Genomic DNA, 18,171 nt, shown 5'->3' on the forward strand with positions numbered 1-18,171 from the left:
CCAAAGAGGGTCCAGATCTGAAGTTACAACTTCAGATCTAGCCCATAGCTCATCATACCAACTTGATATTCCATGAAAACCCTAAAACTCACCCAACAAAGGAGATATATAAGGAGAATGACGGTTTGGGTACCTTTTGAAGTTGATATCTGAGATGAGTGTTGATTTCCACACTCCAATTGCTTCAATCTCCTTCTCCTCCAAGTCTTCTCCCTCCAAGGACTCTCTTTCAAGCTTCAAACACACATTCACAAGGCACACACACACGGATAAGGCTCTCAAGGGTTCTTTGGAACCGTAAAGAGGTCCAAGGGAGGCTAAGGTCCCTTTAAATAGGGGTGCAAACCCTGGGAATTAGGGTTTCACTTGCCAACTCCTACTCGATGAGTCCCAATATGGACTCGTCGAGTAGGTCACTTAACCCACGATCCATCCCGCTGCTACTCGTTGAGTAGGTCAACCAACTCGTCGAGTAGAGCTTGACCCAATAACTCATATTTAAGCAATACCTGAGAATCAGGGCGTTACACCTATTGCATTCACTTTGTGATCTTCTCACATAACCGATAATGTAAACTATATTTTGTTAATGATAGTCATATTTGGGAAAATACACGCTTTTACAAGAGAACAAACATACAGAACAGTCAGGTGTTGGTAGAAGACTGCATTTCAGTAGAAAATATAGGATTTTCTAGGAAGTACATACATTTACAAACTTTTACCTCACACTCTTACAAACATTGCTTCAAACTTATACAAACAAACGACACTAAAATACTTATGAACTCACCAGCTTTAATGCTGATAAACTATTTCAAAATAACTTGTATTCTCAGGTCATCATTAGACAGGTACCGATGCCAAGTTTTGAGAAGACGGAGCAGCTTCCAGACTCGTCTTTATTTTGATTATTCATTTTTGGTGTCTTATAGACTATACACAGAACACTTGTATTGAATTATACTGTTAATGCAATGGATGATGTTGTTGCTTGTTTACTATGATGCATTGTTGTGATACTATACATGACATCCTCCGCCCCAGAACGTTTCCGCCGTTCCGGTCTTAGGGTGTGACAAGAGGCAAGCCCGATCGATGTTATATGCTTATATCATATACTTATATTATATGATATGTTGTATGTATGTCGGGGCAAGCCCGATGTCGGGCGAGGCCCGATGCCAGACACGATCTGATGCCGGGGTAAGCCCGATGCCGGGCAGGAGCCCGATGTTGGGTAAGCCGATGCTAGGTTCGACTAGATGCAGCTAGGCGGAGTCCCAAAGTTATGTGTATGGTATGTTTTGGTTTGGGGGACTCACTAAGCTTCGTGCTTACAGTTTTCAATTTTGGTTTTAGGAGCCTCCACTAGCAAGGGGAAGAGCTCAAGATGACTGCATGACACACACCGCAACTTTTCAGCCTGAAATTTTTCAGTATGATATTTGGACATGTGATTTTGATACATTGATAGTGTTATGATATTTTTGAGATACTTGATGTATGTTTTTTTTTTATCGATGATGATATTTATGGTTTTATTAATGATTTTTAAAATGAAATTTTTGGACCATATTTTTGAGATGTTTCACTTTCTCTTTCTCGTTTGATGAAGGCGTTTCCCTTCCCGAGCCTGACGATCATGAATCGCCGACCATTTCTAGTTCGATTCTATCCAATCACGCCACTAAAGTGAGTGCATAGTCCCTTTCATGAACATGATTTTAATACAAGTATTAAATTATATGTTTATGTGTGAAATATTTGATATTGCCTAAAATACATGTTAAAAGCATATCTGATAAATATGTGATGATTTAGGATACAAAGTAGACCTAAATAAATTAAGAGGGATATTGGGTAGTATCTCCTTGTAGTACGAGTGAGATATACATGGAGGGAATAACTTTAAAACTTGTCATTGTTCCGAGAGTATGGATTAGACTTAGTCAGTTGTCCTTAGCCTGAGAGTATGGATAAGACATAGTTATTTGTTATTAATACGTGAGTATGGATTAAGACATAGACAATTGTCCCTAGTCAGAGAGTATGGAATATACATAGTTATTGATCCGGGAGTACGGATCAGATATACTCGATCCGGGAGTATGGATTAGGTAAATAGGTTAATATTAGATCCGAGATTATAGATCGTGTTGTTGTGAGGATCGATGGGGTAGGGTAAAGTTTCTTATATGTGGTGAAATTGTATATTTTGTGAGTTAAAAAAATATATATGATATAACATCGTGGGATTGAGATCCCTATGTACTCATCAGTTTTCCCAACCTGACCCACTCAGTCTATTTGTATCACAGGTATCGATACGAAGACACATTGCACTGAGAGATTAAAGGATCTATCCCTAAGGGTTATCTGAAGATCAACAACGATCTCTCTCATTCCTGGTCTCTTTCCCTCTTTGATCTATATGCATTGATTGACTCCCACTCTCGCCGCTCGCCTCCCAAATGTCAACTATCAAGTAAGTTTAACCTAATTTTGTGTCTTTATTTTGTAAATCTTACATACATTTGGCCTAATTAGTTGTTGTTGGTGGTGTTGGCTCTCATTGTTATGTGTTTCCTGTGTGTATAATTGATCTAAATGTTAATGTTTTTTATCTGTTGCCAGCTTTTTTCTTAATATGGTTTTGTACAACCTCATGTGATGAATTTGAAATATGAATTAAATTTAATGTGTTAAATCATGCTTAATCCGGAATCGGCCATGCTATTGGAATTTTGTAGAATATGTTTGTTGGTATTTGGTTAGTAATTTGTTTAATCTGAAAGTTGCTTAAGATGTTAGTATTTGTTTTACATGTTTAATATGAAATTATTGTCAATTAGTCTCACAAACACGAGGCTTCAAGAAACAGGTAAAAAATTAGTGTTTTTAGTGGTTTGTTAACTTTATTGCTTAAATATTTAATATGCATTGAATTTGGAATAATTTTCTTGTTATATAGATATAATATATGATAGAAAATGCCAATAAAGTGCATGAATCACATATGTCCATCCCTAATTGCTACATGTAGCTTGTTATTTATTATTATTATTATTATTTTTTAATTAGTGTCTATGTATATGATAATATTTGTATTAATTGGTAGGCATAGACAATACACTATTGGATTAGAATAAAAGTTATATTTTTATTGAGATAAAAATAATCATATTTTGGTAAGAAAATAATAAGAGTGATTATAGAGATAAACTTTATTGTTTTCTTGGGATGAAAATGTAAGTGCATGTATGTATATGTGATTTTCTTGTAGAGTCTTTTTTGTTCAATGTTTTCATGTAACTTTTATTTTAATTAACAATTAATGGAAAGCACTCTTCGCCATGAAAGATAAATGGTAGTTTGTTCAAAATGCGTTTGTGATGTATACATATATCTCTCATGTATTTTTGTGTGTTTTATTTGAAAGAATTACGTGTTTAGGTTCAAAACTGAAGAGGTAAAGATAGATGCGTGAGAAAACCATCAAAAACAAAAGACAGATTCTTTAATAATGAAAGCATATTTTTAAAGAATGAAGACAAATTCTTGAAGAATGTAGTATGTATCATATATTTTTTTATTCTTCAAGAATGATGATAGCTTCTTAAATAATATACTATTGAAGGTTGTGTATTTTCTTCAAAATGTTATATATATATATATATATATATATATATATATATATATATATATATATATATATATATATATATTCTTGTTTTCTGTCGTAAAAATAGTTGTTTTATGTTATAATAATGACTCTTATTTTTAAAGTGTATATTCTTGATTATATTGCAATACATGTATCTTTAAGAATAATATATTATTATCTAATTTATAAGGTATATATATATATATATATATATATATATATATATATATATATATATATATATATTCTTGTTTTCTGTTGTAAATATAGTTGTTTTATGTTATAATAATGACTCTTATTTTTAAAGTGTATATTCTTGATTAGATTGCAATACATGTATCTTTAAGAATAACATATTATTGTCTAATTTATAAGGTATATTCTTTAACATTGTTATTTATTACAAAATCATATTCTTTAATAATGAAAGAATAAAAAGAATATTGAATGAAATTTTATTCTTTAAGAATATTAGAATGAAAATATATGTTCTTTAAGAATGTCAAAATGAAAATATTGAATGGAATCATAGGAGTTGAATGACTTTGTATTCTCAAAAAATCTAATTTTATTTAAATGTGTTGAATAAAAAAAATATTTGATTTTCATTAATTAATTTTATTTAGTTGCCTAAAATGTAGCTAATTCTCATTTATCTCTCTTAATAAAAAGTCATATTTCATTTTAAATTAATTAAAGTAATTATGTAGTGCATTTCAACCCATATTAATAATATGTACCTTTAAGATCACAACCATGCATTTATTTAAATTTAATGGTCATAATTTGGTCACACATTCACATAATACTTGGGATTCACATTTAATCATAACCATATATAATACATATATAACTAAGTTAAAGCATTTTGCGTAGCGGGTATTTGGGTAGAGTAACCACAATGTACTAAGCTTATCCTAAGCTTGACTATGGTTATAACTAGATAAACGACGTTTCCTGGCAATTAGTCAACATAACAACTAAGTATGATGTTTTTTATCGGTGTGAGTTAGCATAACAACTAGGCATAATATTATCCTTAAAAGTTTGTAAAAGTATCTACCGGATACAATATCATCATAGTGTTCTAAGCATAATCATATTACTAAGGTTATACAATTAGCAATATTTATGAAAACGATAGTTTATAACATGTATTCCCCCGAAAAGGTTTGAAATAGTAAAGTGGGACAGTGAACTTACATTTGATGCGTGAAACAATTGATGAAGGGTAGAATTCGAGAGCCCACAACTCTGAAGGCGCTTGGGGATCAGTGACACAATGATCGAGAGAGAAGATGTTTTTAGGGTGTGAAGGATTGAAATGCCAGGACCTACTATTTAGAAAGCATTTTTGGGTGCACATCGTGCAGTGCATGCCGCACAATTGCGCGTGAGCCACCCATGGAGCTAACACGGTTCCCTCTCTTAAGGTGCCATGCCATCCAAATCTAGACGAATATGGGTGTCAGAATACACGCCGCACGCATGTGCAGGAGAACGTGATTATCAAACTTCAAAAATTTGTAATTGTTGCATACGAGCTCCGTTTTTAACAACTTTTATATATATATATATATATATATATATATAGAGAGAGAGAGAGAGAGAGAGAGAGAGAGAGAGAATCAAGATCAAATAAGAAGGAAATTTTTGGTAAGAAGGTAAGAAGTTTTTTTTTACATATTTTTTTCGCGAACAAAAAAAATGAATCATTAGATGATTCATTTGTAAGGTGATTCACAAGAAAAAATTCTCAAAAAAACATCTCGATGATTCATTTATGATTTTGTTGTTATTCACTAAAATTGTCACAAAAATGAATTTTTTCTTAATTTACATAAAAATGAATCATAAAGATGTTTTTTTGGGAATTTTTTCTTGTGAATCATCTTACAAATGAATCATCTAGTGATTTATTTCTTTTGTTCGACAAAAAAATATGTAGAAAAAAAACTTCTTACCTTCCTACCAAAAAAAATTTCTTACCGGATCTATATCCTATATATATATATATATATATATATATATATATATATATATATATATATATATATATATATATATCCGTGCAGGTCTCGACGTATACTATAACTTTCATTTTGTTCGTTTCGGCTAATTCCAACTTTCATTTTTAGTCTATATTTTACAACCGTTATGATTTTATAAAAATCATAATTTTTTCATTTGTCCGATTTAGTTGTTTTTTGTCTCTCAATTCTTACTTTAATTAGCACTATGTTTCTCCTTTTGGCGACTTTTGCGAAAAGTCAAACGTTCTCTTCGTAGTTTTTGAAGTTGTAACTTTTTGCACGCGGTAGATTTTTATTTCCTATAAAAACCAACTCTTCCTTATTAAGTTGATTTTTTACGAAGTTTATATTTCTGGGTTTGTGGTAAGGTATACACTCTTATAATGCTAACTTGGTCGTAGATGACATGACTTGTCGTGCACTAAATTTTGAGCCTATATGTTGTCGTGTTTAAGGGCGAAAATCGGATATTTTTATTTATATACCAAATGGTTACAAAGTAGTTTAGTTAAGTGTTGATAACATCGTTAAATCCCAATGGCGGTTGATGACGATTTTCTGGGTTGTCAGAAAACACAAGTTATGAAAACACCAAAGATGAAGAAAGCATTTCTCATCAGACTCGTGATCCAACTGTTGATCCTTTTATTTGATCCATCTGGTAGTGCTTCAACTTATCCACTTTCCCATCAAACACATGAATTGTATTGTCACCGATTCATAGGTTTTAAAACGATAGATCAAGATGGTCGCTATGAGTTTGAGATTATTTAAGTACGGATGTGCTTTTTTGAAAACAACTTTATTTGCTTTTGGAAACATTGTTTATTTGCTCATGTTAGAAAAGTTTGTATGTTTTTTTTGCCCATGTTGGAAAAATTTATGTTTTTTGATGGATGTTCTAAGTTTTATTTATGTTGTTGGCAAGTGTTTGCTAGCCTATGGTGGAAACAATTGCATTTTCTTAACGCATGTTAATGCTTTAATAGTTTCATAATGAATTACGACAAAATATTATTGCACGTAATTCTTATGTATTTGTGTTATCGTTTTTTAATGGAAATATGAAATGAAAGCGAGATAATAGCACGAGAGCGCCGACATCAATTTACACTGGAGTTATTGAAAGATAATAACCAACGATGTATAGAGCTACTTCTCACGTCCTTTTAATCCTTTGTACAACTGTACACACATTTTAGAGTAATTATTGCTTAAATAATAACAAATACCTATCAATTGAAGAAAAGATGACTATGTTTTTTTATGATTATTGCTTGAATCAACGTTATGTAGTTGTCAAGAGTATACTTCAACACTCTAAACAAATAATTTATATACATTTTTTTTATGAATGGATGAAATGATGATTTTCGCAAAAGAAATGATAGTACCAACTTATTTTAATAAAAATCCAAATATTCCATGACATAATAGGAGGTTATGAAGGGTTTTTGAAAGGGGAATACCGAGTGTTATCAAAAGATATTGACAATTTGGGACTTCAACATGATTTTTACATTTGTTGTGACTGGTTGGAAAGAGGTAACACATGATTCTAAAATGTTATAAAAAACATTAGCATATCCAAATGCACAAGTTTTGTTTCCACTATCAGGTGTGTGTGTGTGTGTGCGCGTGTATGTGTATTTATTTATATATTAAACATTAATTATCTGATTATTTTTACAGTTAAATATTATCTTTGTGATGTTGTGTATGCACATATGAGATTGAAGATTTTCATTGCAGACATGCATTGACAAATAAAGAAAATTTTAATCATTTACATGCAAAACTTTCCAACGTTATTGAACGTGTTTTTGGTGTCTTGAAACACATTTCTCTATATTGAAAAGGATGACACAATTTTCGTTGGTTACACAAAAAAAAACATCACAATTGCATGTTTGCGTTTCATAATTTTATTAAAAAAGAGAGTTTAAATGATGAATTCTTTCTTAATACGATCAACCAACTGTGTTTCAATACAATCATTAGCACGTTGATGATGATGAAACGAGATTGAAGCACATCGCAGCTAACCGAGAATATATCTTATTTACAGGATGAAATCGTTGACTTATCAATGAAATACATAGAACTAATATTTTTTTTTTTTATTAATAGAATGAATGTTCTTTTATTGTAATTACAATTGTACAAATTATGTTTTACTATTATAAAACTAAAATTATATAAATTTCAATATTGAAAAACCTTTTTAAGTAAAAAAAAAGCAATTTAATTAAATTTCAGTTTTTGTAGGCCTATTCTTCTACAAATTTTTACATATTATGCACTAGTTATGAGACTCATGTATTACATAAGTTAATTTAAAAAATAAAGTTAAATATAAACGTCAAAATATTTGAAAATTTTGAGTTTATAAGAAAAATAATGAATTATTATAATGAAAATGTTTTTTATATTTTAAATTAAAAAAAATAATTTAAATAAATAAAAGAAATTAACGAACTTTAATTTTGAGAATTTTAAAATTAAAAAGTAAATTCATTAATAAAATTAATATCAATTTATTACTTCATTTATTTTAATTATTATCATATTTATTTTAATTATTACATGAAAATGTTAAATGAAATTTAATAAAATAAAAAAACTAATAAAATGACATGTGAAAAAAAAATTAATTCAAAATAACTATAAAATGATATTTAACAAATTAAATAAGAGCATGACAAATGACTAAAAACCTTCATTTTATTAGAAAGAATTGCAAATTTTTACCTTTTAAAAAACAAAAAACACCTTAGTTTCTACCAACATTTTAAACATACATGGTTGAGCTTTTTTCCCTTTTGAAACAAAACCAAAATCCAAATATAAATATAAGAGCTGGAATGGAAAATCTCAACCACTCATTATTTATGGGGTACAAAAACAAAACATCCTGTAGAGGCTACATCAACTAACCTCCAATAATAACAATAAAAACAAAAAATAAAAATACCTTCAGAAACACAATAACAACAAAATCATAATGACCCGAAATAAAATCCAGCAGCATTCCATTAAAAAAAAACGACTTCAATTCCTAAAGCCACATAACAATTGTCAAGCCATAAGTACTTAATCAAAGCTTTTCAATTTTTGATTAATGAGTAGTAGTAGTAATAGTAGTACACAAACTATTAATCTTCCTACCAAATCCCATTTGTGTATGTCAATGTCACTGTGTTTCTTCAGGTTTTGAAGACTCCTTGATCTCATCCCCACCCTCATCCTGTACACCATTCAAAAACACCAAATTATCATTCTTGTTCAAGGGCATTTTGGACATTTCCACAAAAAAATAAATAGAAAAAAGAGTCACAAACCGCAATATCTGATGTCCACAAAGTCAGATTGTCACGGAGAAGCTGCATGATAAGTGTGCTGTCCTTGTATGAATCCTCACCTAATGTGTCCAGCTCAGCAATCGCTTCATCAAAAGCCTAATATACATATATAAACATATTTATATTTATATCAGAATATATTAAATAAAATAAAATATACAAAAAATGAAAAAACTACCTGTTTGGCAAGGTTGCAAGCACGATCAGGTGAATTGAGGATCTCATAATAAAACACTGAGAAGTTAAGAGCAAGTCCAAGTCGAATTGGATGAGTAGGAGCCAAATCAGATAAAGCAATGTCCTGTAATAACCAAAAGTCAATGAAAGTCAACACGAAATACATCAAGATTCATGGTATATAATAAAAGTAATTACTAATTACGAATTACTCACTTGGGCAGATTTGTAAGCTAACAAAGTGCTTTCAGCAGCTTCTTTCCTTTCAGCACCTGTTTTGAATTCAGCCAAGTATCTAAAATAATCACCTTTCATCTTCAAGTAAAAGATCTTTGATTCAGCAGAAGAAGCAGAAGGGACAAGATGTGATTCAAGGAGACCCAAAATCCCATCACAGATTTTGCTTAATTCAATCTCGATTGTACTCCTGTACTCCTTGATTAGCTTAACATGATCTTCATTCCCACGACTTTCTTCTTTCTGTTCAATTGAAGATATGATCCTCCATGATGCCCTTCTTGCTCCAATCACGTTCTTGTAAGCGACAGAAAGAAGGTTTCTTTCTTCCACTGTGAGTTCTTCAACATCTACAGTCTTTGCGACCTTCTCCATGAACTCCACCATTTCTTCGTACCTTTCGGCTTGCTCTGCAAGCTTGGCCATGTACACATTTTCCTCACGCGAAGCTTCAGATGCCATTTTTAATTAGTATATGCCTGAATCAAAAGAAAAAACATCAGATCAGTTGTGAATATGTGTTTTTCCTAGATCTAGTCGTCTAGATTGAAACGATTCAAACTATAAACTTGTGTTCTTCCTAAATTAACTTATACAAGTTTGTGCATCACCAAAACAAATCGATTTTTAGGCAACTGCCAATGACGCTAGATACATTTGGTCAAATATTCGCGCACTACGCATCGTGGATTGTACGGTACAAGTACTGATGCAGAATGTTCAAGTTTGAGACGAAACAATTTCTCGTTCCACTGATTGTTTTCTTTTTTGGTCCGTACACGTATCAACATATAACCTTTACCACGATTTGCTATAAACTGATAAAATACAACTAAACAGCTACACAGTCTTTCGCTAATTCAAACAGTTGCAGATCCAATACAACAAGATTTACAGATCTTAACAGCTTACGATACAAAATCATTGCTCGAAACAGCTAAATAAATCGCAAACTGACAGATTCACATAAAAAAAGCACTATTAAGAGCATCAAAACACGCAAAAAAATCACAAAAATCTCGTGGCATCGATTAAAGAGTAAACAGATTCAAAACGAAATTCAGAAAGTAAAAAGGCGATAGAAAATACCTCGATTGATAGGGCAAGCAGCAGCGAGTGTGTGTAGGTAGGTGTTTGTGTGTGATTCTCTTTGATCGAAGGAGAATGGAAAGAAGCGGATTCGAGGGGTTTATATAAATGGGAAACGCGTGAAAGTGAGGAGGAATAATCCAATGAGATGGCGACAGCTGTATTCTTAGGGGGCGGAGTTGGCTACACGCAGGTCAGGCGATACACACGATTTTACCCTATCCTTTGCCTGCCGCTGACCGTCAGAAGTGCAAGTTTTTATTTATTCCATCTATGCGAATTCAAAAATCAAAAAGTTTTCAAATTTCAAAACACAAAAATAGTTTTAAAAAAATATAAATTGTTTAGATTTAAAATTTTAGATTAAAACTTTTACCGTTTATATTTTTTACTTTTTAATAACTAAGAACATTTGTAATAAAAGTTTTTCATAAGTTTTTTTTATTCTTCGTCTCCGACAATTAATTTATATCATAACTTATAATTATTTTTATTTTATTTTTAACCATTATATTAATGCATTCTTTAAAGGGTTAAGTCTCTTTCGATAATATTTGATATTTAAATAATTTATTCATCTCTATCTAATACGTTTTATAAAAAAACATCTCATTTAATTTGTCGTTTTTATTTTAAACATGAATAATATTTGATATTTAAATAATTTATTCATCTCTATCTAATACGTTTTATAAAAAAACATCTCATTTAATTTGTCGTTTTTATTTTAAACATGAATCATATTTTAATATTTATATACAACTATTTCAAACTATTTCCAGTTTTTATTTAAAATATATAAAATATGAAAGAAACATTATAGTAATAAAATTCAAAAAATTAAAAATATTATATAATCGTTATAATTTAAATTTTCATAAATAAAATATTATTAAATATTTAATTGAATATATTAACTACTAAAAGTTATAAATATTTAAAATTGAAATGTACTTAAGAGGGTAAAATGAAATACTGTTACATAAGAATAAGAAGAATTAAATGTATAAAACCTAAAATATGTTATAGTAAATAAAAAGAAAATTAAAAATATTATATAATCGTTATATACATAAAAAAAATTATTAAATATTTAATTGAATGTATTAACTACTAAAAATAAAAACTATTTAAAAATAAAGCATGATTAAGAGGGTAAAATGAAATATTATTACATGAGAAGAATTAAATATATAAAACCTAAAAGTAAATTATGCATGATATATATATATATATATATATATATATATATATATATATATATATATATATATATATATATATATATATATATATATATATATATATATATATATATATATATATATAAAAGGTTGCATTTGATTACTTCACTTTGATTTTGGTTAATTTGGTTATTTAACTTGTTTTAGGTTTTAAAATGTAAGTGAACCTTTTAATTTTTGCAAAATATTACTATGACCAACAATAAAAAGTTCCATGACCAAATTTGAGCACAACTTTATTATTGGAGTCAATAGTTTTTATTATATTTTTTATAATAAATATCAAATTTGGTCATTTAATTTTTGGTTTTGTTCATTTGAACACGTAAATTATTTTAAGTTTTAAATTATTAAGTTGTAAAAAAAATTATAACATCTCGAAAATCATAGTAAAATTTTTCATTTTCAAAATAGGTAAAATCATTTTTCCATAAAACACAAGTTACCAAAAACATTGTTTCGCGATCATAACATAAAATCAGAGTGTCAAAATCAGATCATTGGATGATGTGTACAGTCACACATTATTCTTGTCGCCGATCCTCAGAAGTACCTGAAACATTTAAATACACAACTGTAAGTCAAAGCTTAGTGAGTTCCCTCCTAAAATACCTCACACAAAATACACATACAATTCATGCACACACGAGCCTTTGGTCTGACTAGACTGCCTTACAAGGCCTACAGTACACCAAGACATTTTCCTTGGGCCTTCAGTCTAAGTGGACCACCTCGCAAGGCCTACAATACACCTGGACCACCCTCGTGAGCTTACAAAATATAGTTGGACTGCTCTTCTAAGCCTACAGTATCAACTAGACTGCTCTCTTTGGGCCTATAGTCGTAACCAGACCGCCCGGGTATGTTGGCCGATATAACAAAGCAAAATCGCCTCAACCCACCCATAATATATCGACATATGCAAACAAACAATAAAAAACAAACACATGTAATCATAACATATATGTCAGTTTAACAAATAACTACATCATATTAACATCTTATACACAAAGGATACATACTGCAGTATAGAGTATAGTGAGAAAACTCACATCGCAGGCTAGCAGACAATCAACACAACTCACACAAAACAAGACTGGGGCTACGAGATACAACAACCAGATGCACATCCTCAATATATATCCTAAAAACCCTGAGGTTGACCAAGAGTCAACTTGGTCAATAAAGTCAACGATCAACAGTCAAAGTCAACAGTCAAAATCTACCTCAACTGGCCACCACGTCGTAGCTAAGCATTTGCCACATCATGGTAGCCTCACAACAAAATAGTCGCAAGACTGTTTATCACCATGTCGTGTTGATCAAACCACCACGTCGTGGCATCTGCTTTGATCAACTTAATAGATTAAGTTCTTAATCTCTTGAGCCACTCATCCATACTTTCTAAAAGGCTTGGTTACATCCAAATACATCATAAAAATCCTTAATTTATGGACAATCATATCTAATGCATGTCTTGAACTCTTGTTAGGTCAAAGATGGTGAAAATTAGGTCAAAACCTTATACATGAGACTAAAACTCAATAAGACTTCAGATATGAAACATAAAACCACAAAGGGATCTCAATGATCCGTAAAGTTGCCAACTTTATGGTATCCATCCATCCAAACCACCTTAAACATGATGAAAAGTGCATAAAAGCCTAGATCTATAAGGGTAGTTGATGCGGTGCAACAGTACCTACTTAGTTTTAAATTTATAACCTAATAAACTCTTACTAACTATGCACCTATAGACAGTGTACCTAGTCAGATTATAGTATAACTCTTGAAAGTCGGGTGTCAATAATAACTTAATATCACCGAACAAGTAAGCAAGCAACTAAAACAAAGTAACTTCAAGAATTAAAAGAATACTTTTGCCTATATCCGATTTCACCTTCTCCTATGGTTGATTTCTAATTGATAGATTATATTGATTACCAATTTAATAAATATCATGATCAAATATATAGGCCTACTAATTTATGAATGACAAAGCAATGATCATGCACAAGTTAAACGCTTAATTGATAATAACACAATTGGACTATGAATGATATGGGTTACTCTCCTATGATCAATTAAGCAACCAAACCCAAATTAACACTAATTATGCTCTCTAACGTAGTTAAAGTTACTAGCTTTAATTACTCAAACTAATATGTGAATAATCCTAGCTCTAATTATTTAATGATCATAAATAATTAGGAGATAGATTCATGCAATTAATATGATCAATTAACACACAAAATCTGATTTATAAGCAATATAAACTAGAGCTAAACATCACTACTAGAAAAACAGCCTTTTACGACGCGCAATGCGTGTCATAAAACGCTCAGACGACGCGCAAATGCGTGTCAAGGAAGGCCCTGTCATAACGAGAGACGACACACTTTTGCGCGTCGTCTGTTTACGACGCGCATTTACGACGCACATTTATGACACGCATACGACGCACAGCTATGACACGCAATGCGTATCAAGGAAGGCCCTGTCATAAAGGAAGACGACATGCATTTGCGTGTCGTAACCTTACGACGCACACGTTTATGACACGCAGTGCGTATCAAGGAAGCCCCTGTCATAAAGGAAGACGACACACATTTTTGCGTGTCATAATTTTAAATGTTTTTAAATTTATATATTTTTGATAGATTTACTAATTTTCAAATTAAATAACACACGTTAAAAGTCTCGTAATACAAAATAAAATACAATAAACAATAAAGATAATTCATTGCATTAATATGTCAAATACAAATAATCATTCCAATAGTAAGTAAATGTTGGATAACATCAAGTGAGCAAAAGTAATTACATTGACTGACTATACAGTAAAAAAATATGTATTGCTTGAATTATGTTATACTAAATCAATATGAACCTTTTGCTGATGAGAATGCTTTTGGCAAAAAGACTTCAGTCTTGGAGGTCTTGCTTTTCCTTTCTTAACAGATAGCACCTCCATCTCAGCTTCAAAGCTATCGATTTGAGATTCCAGCTCAAACACCTAACCAATAATAAGCATTGTCATATATAATGTCTAAATGAGGATCCATATGTAAATAATAAATCAAAGGGAGGCCTTTAAAGTACTAGTATAATGCTATAAAGGCAGTAGCATAGTGTATTGTTCAACCAATCTCTAGTCTCTAATTTGGCTTTCTCCTTTGGATCCTACAAAATATCATCAACAAAGAAACTTCACTATATAATGACTGAAGGTTATTTCCATGTATCATATGCAAAAAAAAAAGCAACTCAATAGATACCGTTTTAGGCTGTTGTCCTAGGCCTTCTTTGGAGAAAGCTTTTGTCTTTTTCTCCTTTTCACAAATCTTAAAACGTTCCATTTCTCGCTCAATAAGCTTGTGAGCATCCATCAGAACCTGCTCATAAGAGGCAATAACCTACGTCAACAAGTATCAGAAAGAATAACCAGATGTCAATAAGGCAGTAGATGAAACAAGATATAGGAATCTAATTCTTAGCATAGAAGCTAAAACTAGATTAAATTTGAGATAGCGTGGCAGCAATAACAGAAATTGTAAGTGCCAACAAATAATGACCAATGGAAGATAGCATATGTATGTGAACCAGAGAACACAATAAGCAAGTAAGCAACTTGTTTTTCTTCAGACGATGCTCTTAGTGAGAAACACTATGTCAACTCCTCATGGCCTTTTATATTCATATTCCTTTAAGTTTAAGCAGAGCATAGAACTAGTCACCAGACAAAACTAGATGGTATGTGATGCTAATCAAATGCATACGCATATGTACTTCAAATTATCATTGTCAAACAAAATCTTGTTTTGAATAGTGCAAAGTAGGCATTAAGCAACTTTAGATGATTCTTCATTGTTGGTGAGCAAAATTTGTTTCATAAGGCAACTAGATTGGGTAACCAACAACTGAGACATGCTTTCGAGGGAAGAGTGAGAAGAATGGAATACAAATGGAAACATAAATGACCTTCTTATCCTTGATCTTGATGGATTGTATCCATGTCTTAATCTGGTCTCTGTACCTCTGAAGTTTCTTAATCTCCTTTAAGTCGGCCTCAAACTGCTAACCTCAAGTATAATAATCTTCTTCCCTGTGTAGCATATAACATAAATGTAATAAAAATAAATAAACATAACACAATACATTAAAAATTAAAAACAACAAATTGTTTATAACTTACCTATTTTGTAATTGTTTACCATATACACCATGCTCTTCACCAGTCAAGGGCTCAGATTCACCTGTTTCAAGAAGCTTTAGTATGAAAATTTTAAGATATGTCATATCCACTCATTCCCTCTTTTGTGATCTTTCCATGTTTTGCAGCTCTTCCTTTAAAATAGCTTCCCGTGGGTTAAGTTGTTAATTTTTGTTATAATAAAAATAAATAAAAACTCAAAGTTAAAATACCTGTTGGCTGTGAAGATGATTTTCGCATTCAAGCTCTTCAATTTCCTCTTGGAAGATAAAGAAAATGCATAGCATAACAAACTTAAATAAGTTTCTTAAATCATATAAAAAATATATTTTACATGAATTTTATAGAATAATTTATTAACCCAAAAAAATGATCTATGCATTATTTCTACGAGTAGTACAGTACAACACAACAAGGTATACAAAGTTTTTGTTTACTATTTTGCCAGTGAGGCCTTGACAGTTCAATGTTGTTGTCGTGTTCATCGTTTATGATTGGTGAATGGTGATGTACCTGGTCTTAATGACTTATTGGACAATTTGTTTTACCAAATTTCCCCTTGTTACATATTGCTATTAATATGGTCGGTAATGAATTTTTTTTTGACCAAATTGCCCCTTGTTACATAAAAGGAATATTCACAATTTCCAAAGCACATATAAAATACTCACAAGCACGTTCATATGCATGCCAAGGTGGAAGCATGATTAAAAATCTATCCCCGGGCCCCGCAGGGACAATGTCCCACAAATTATTAACCTAAGAAAGTATAAAAACATAATAATATCTTAAAAAACATGAAAATCTGATCAACTGAAAGGGGCAAAAGAGACATTTGTAGTACCTAATGCAAAAGATTACTATGTGTAAGCATTACTCCTTTTGGATTCCCAGTGGTCCCACTTGTGTATATAAGAGCAGCCACATCATCAGACTTGATGGGTTCATAAACATACTTTTCACCTAAAGATTCATATAGTCAGTCTAGATGCACCAAAACATGCTATGGAGTATGGAATTGAATCTCGGATTCCAATTCCACTGGAAGTAGTAACACCCTAAAACTTTACATTCTATCTAACAGATGCCTTTGAATTAAATCCCGTTGCAATCCGGTGATATAATTCAGGATTATCCACAGCAAGTGCAACACTGTTATCCAAAGAATGCAAATCGTTGACATGAGGAGATTTGATTCTATTTATAATTTTATAAGCTTTCTTTCAGCTTTGATGTTGAAAGTAATGTAACTTTTATGCTAACATTTTAGAATGAGTGTAGATGTGTAAGAGCTCTTCTATAGATGATTTGGATCCTCTCATAATGTTTATTGCTCCTGTAGCCATAATACCTACACTTAAACTTGTTACCTTTGCTATAATTTTAAATTAGAATTAAAAATAATCATATGTATCATTTGTAGTCTCATGAATTCAATGTATTGAATTAGATTTCATTTCCTGATTAGAGTTTTTATTATTGAATTACATTTCATTTCCTGACAGTTAAATGTGTGAAATTTTTTAATTTTTAAAGATTAAAAGTGAAGACCTGGTTGTATGTCATATTTGTAGGTGGGTCATGATGTGGACCCACCAATGCAACCCGATCACCAAATCTTTCTGCTGAAGATCTCTAAATATCAGGAATTGCCTTCAATTCTGCAGTTGATACATTCTTCTCAGATAGCAACTTAGCAACTGACTGTCAAGGATAACATACCGGAATCAAATGTAGCAAGAATGCTCTTAATTTCTCATATGGCAATGGAGCTTCACAATATGCACACGTGCCAATTTAAGATTTTAGAAGGGTACCAGAGAAAAGATAAGATGTAAAACAGAAAATACTTCCTTATCTAAGATACGATCAAAATCTTGCGAAATTAACTTAAGTAATCTAAATCGTTGGGTCTAGAGCAGGAAGTAAGTTTTTTTATTTTGTTTTTTAAAAAACAAAAGTCTGATAATGTTTTTTAAGTTAAATTAAATACTGTAGTCCAGACAACAACTTTAGAGGCAATCAAATTTGTGGGGAGGTTTAGGGTATATTGTGATTCTGTTGATTCACCAAACATCGTGTCTCCCATTATAGCCACTGCAGCATAAAGAACAGCACAGCTCCTAAAGCTGCCCATAAAAATTTAATA

General features: G+C 31.1%; 1 protein-coding gene across 2 annotated transcripts; it reads right to left on the reverse strand.

The window, feature by feature from the left end:
* Window positions 1-8,565: 8,565 nt before the first annotated feature.
* Window positions 8,566-10,698, reverse strand: LOC145097382 (general regulatory factor 3). 2 transcript variants are annotated; one of them, XM_079034929.1, is made up of 6 exons: window positions 10,566-10,698; window positions 9,456-9,955; window positions 9,241-9,363; window positions 9,042-9,158; window positions 8,869-8,947; window positions 8,566-8,758 (listed from the first exon to the last, which is right to left on the reverse strand). In XM_079034929.1, exons 2-5 carry the CDS (start codon window positions 9,936-9,938, stop codon window positions 8,894-8,896), a joined length of 777 nt encoding a protein of 258 aa, XP_078891055.1. In that variant the 5' UTR covers window positions 9,939-9,955; window positions 10,566-10,698; the 3' UTR covers window positions 8,566-8,758; window positions 8,869-8,893. The 2 variants fall into 2 exon arrangements, with proteins under 2 accessions (XP_078891055.1, XP_078891054.1); XM_079034928.1 differs by having other exon boundaries at window positions 8,566-8,947.
* Window positions 10,699-18,171: the final 7,473 nt, after the last annotated feature.

This window comes from Lactuca serriola, chromosome 4, assembly GCF_051521515.1.
Source record: "Lactuca serriola cultivar US96UC23 chromosome 4, Lser_US96UC23_V15, whole genome shotgun sequence".
Taxonomy (NCBI): Eukaryota; Viridiplantae; Streptophyta; class Magnoliopsida; order Asterales; family Asteraceae; genus Lactuca; species Lactuca serriola.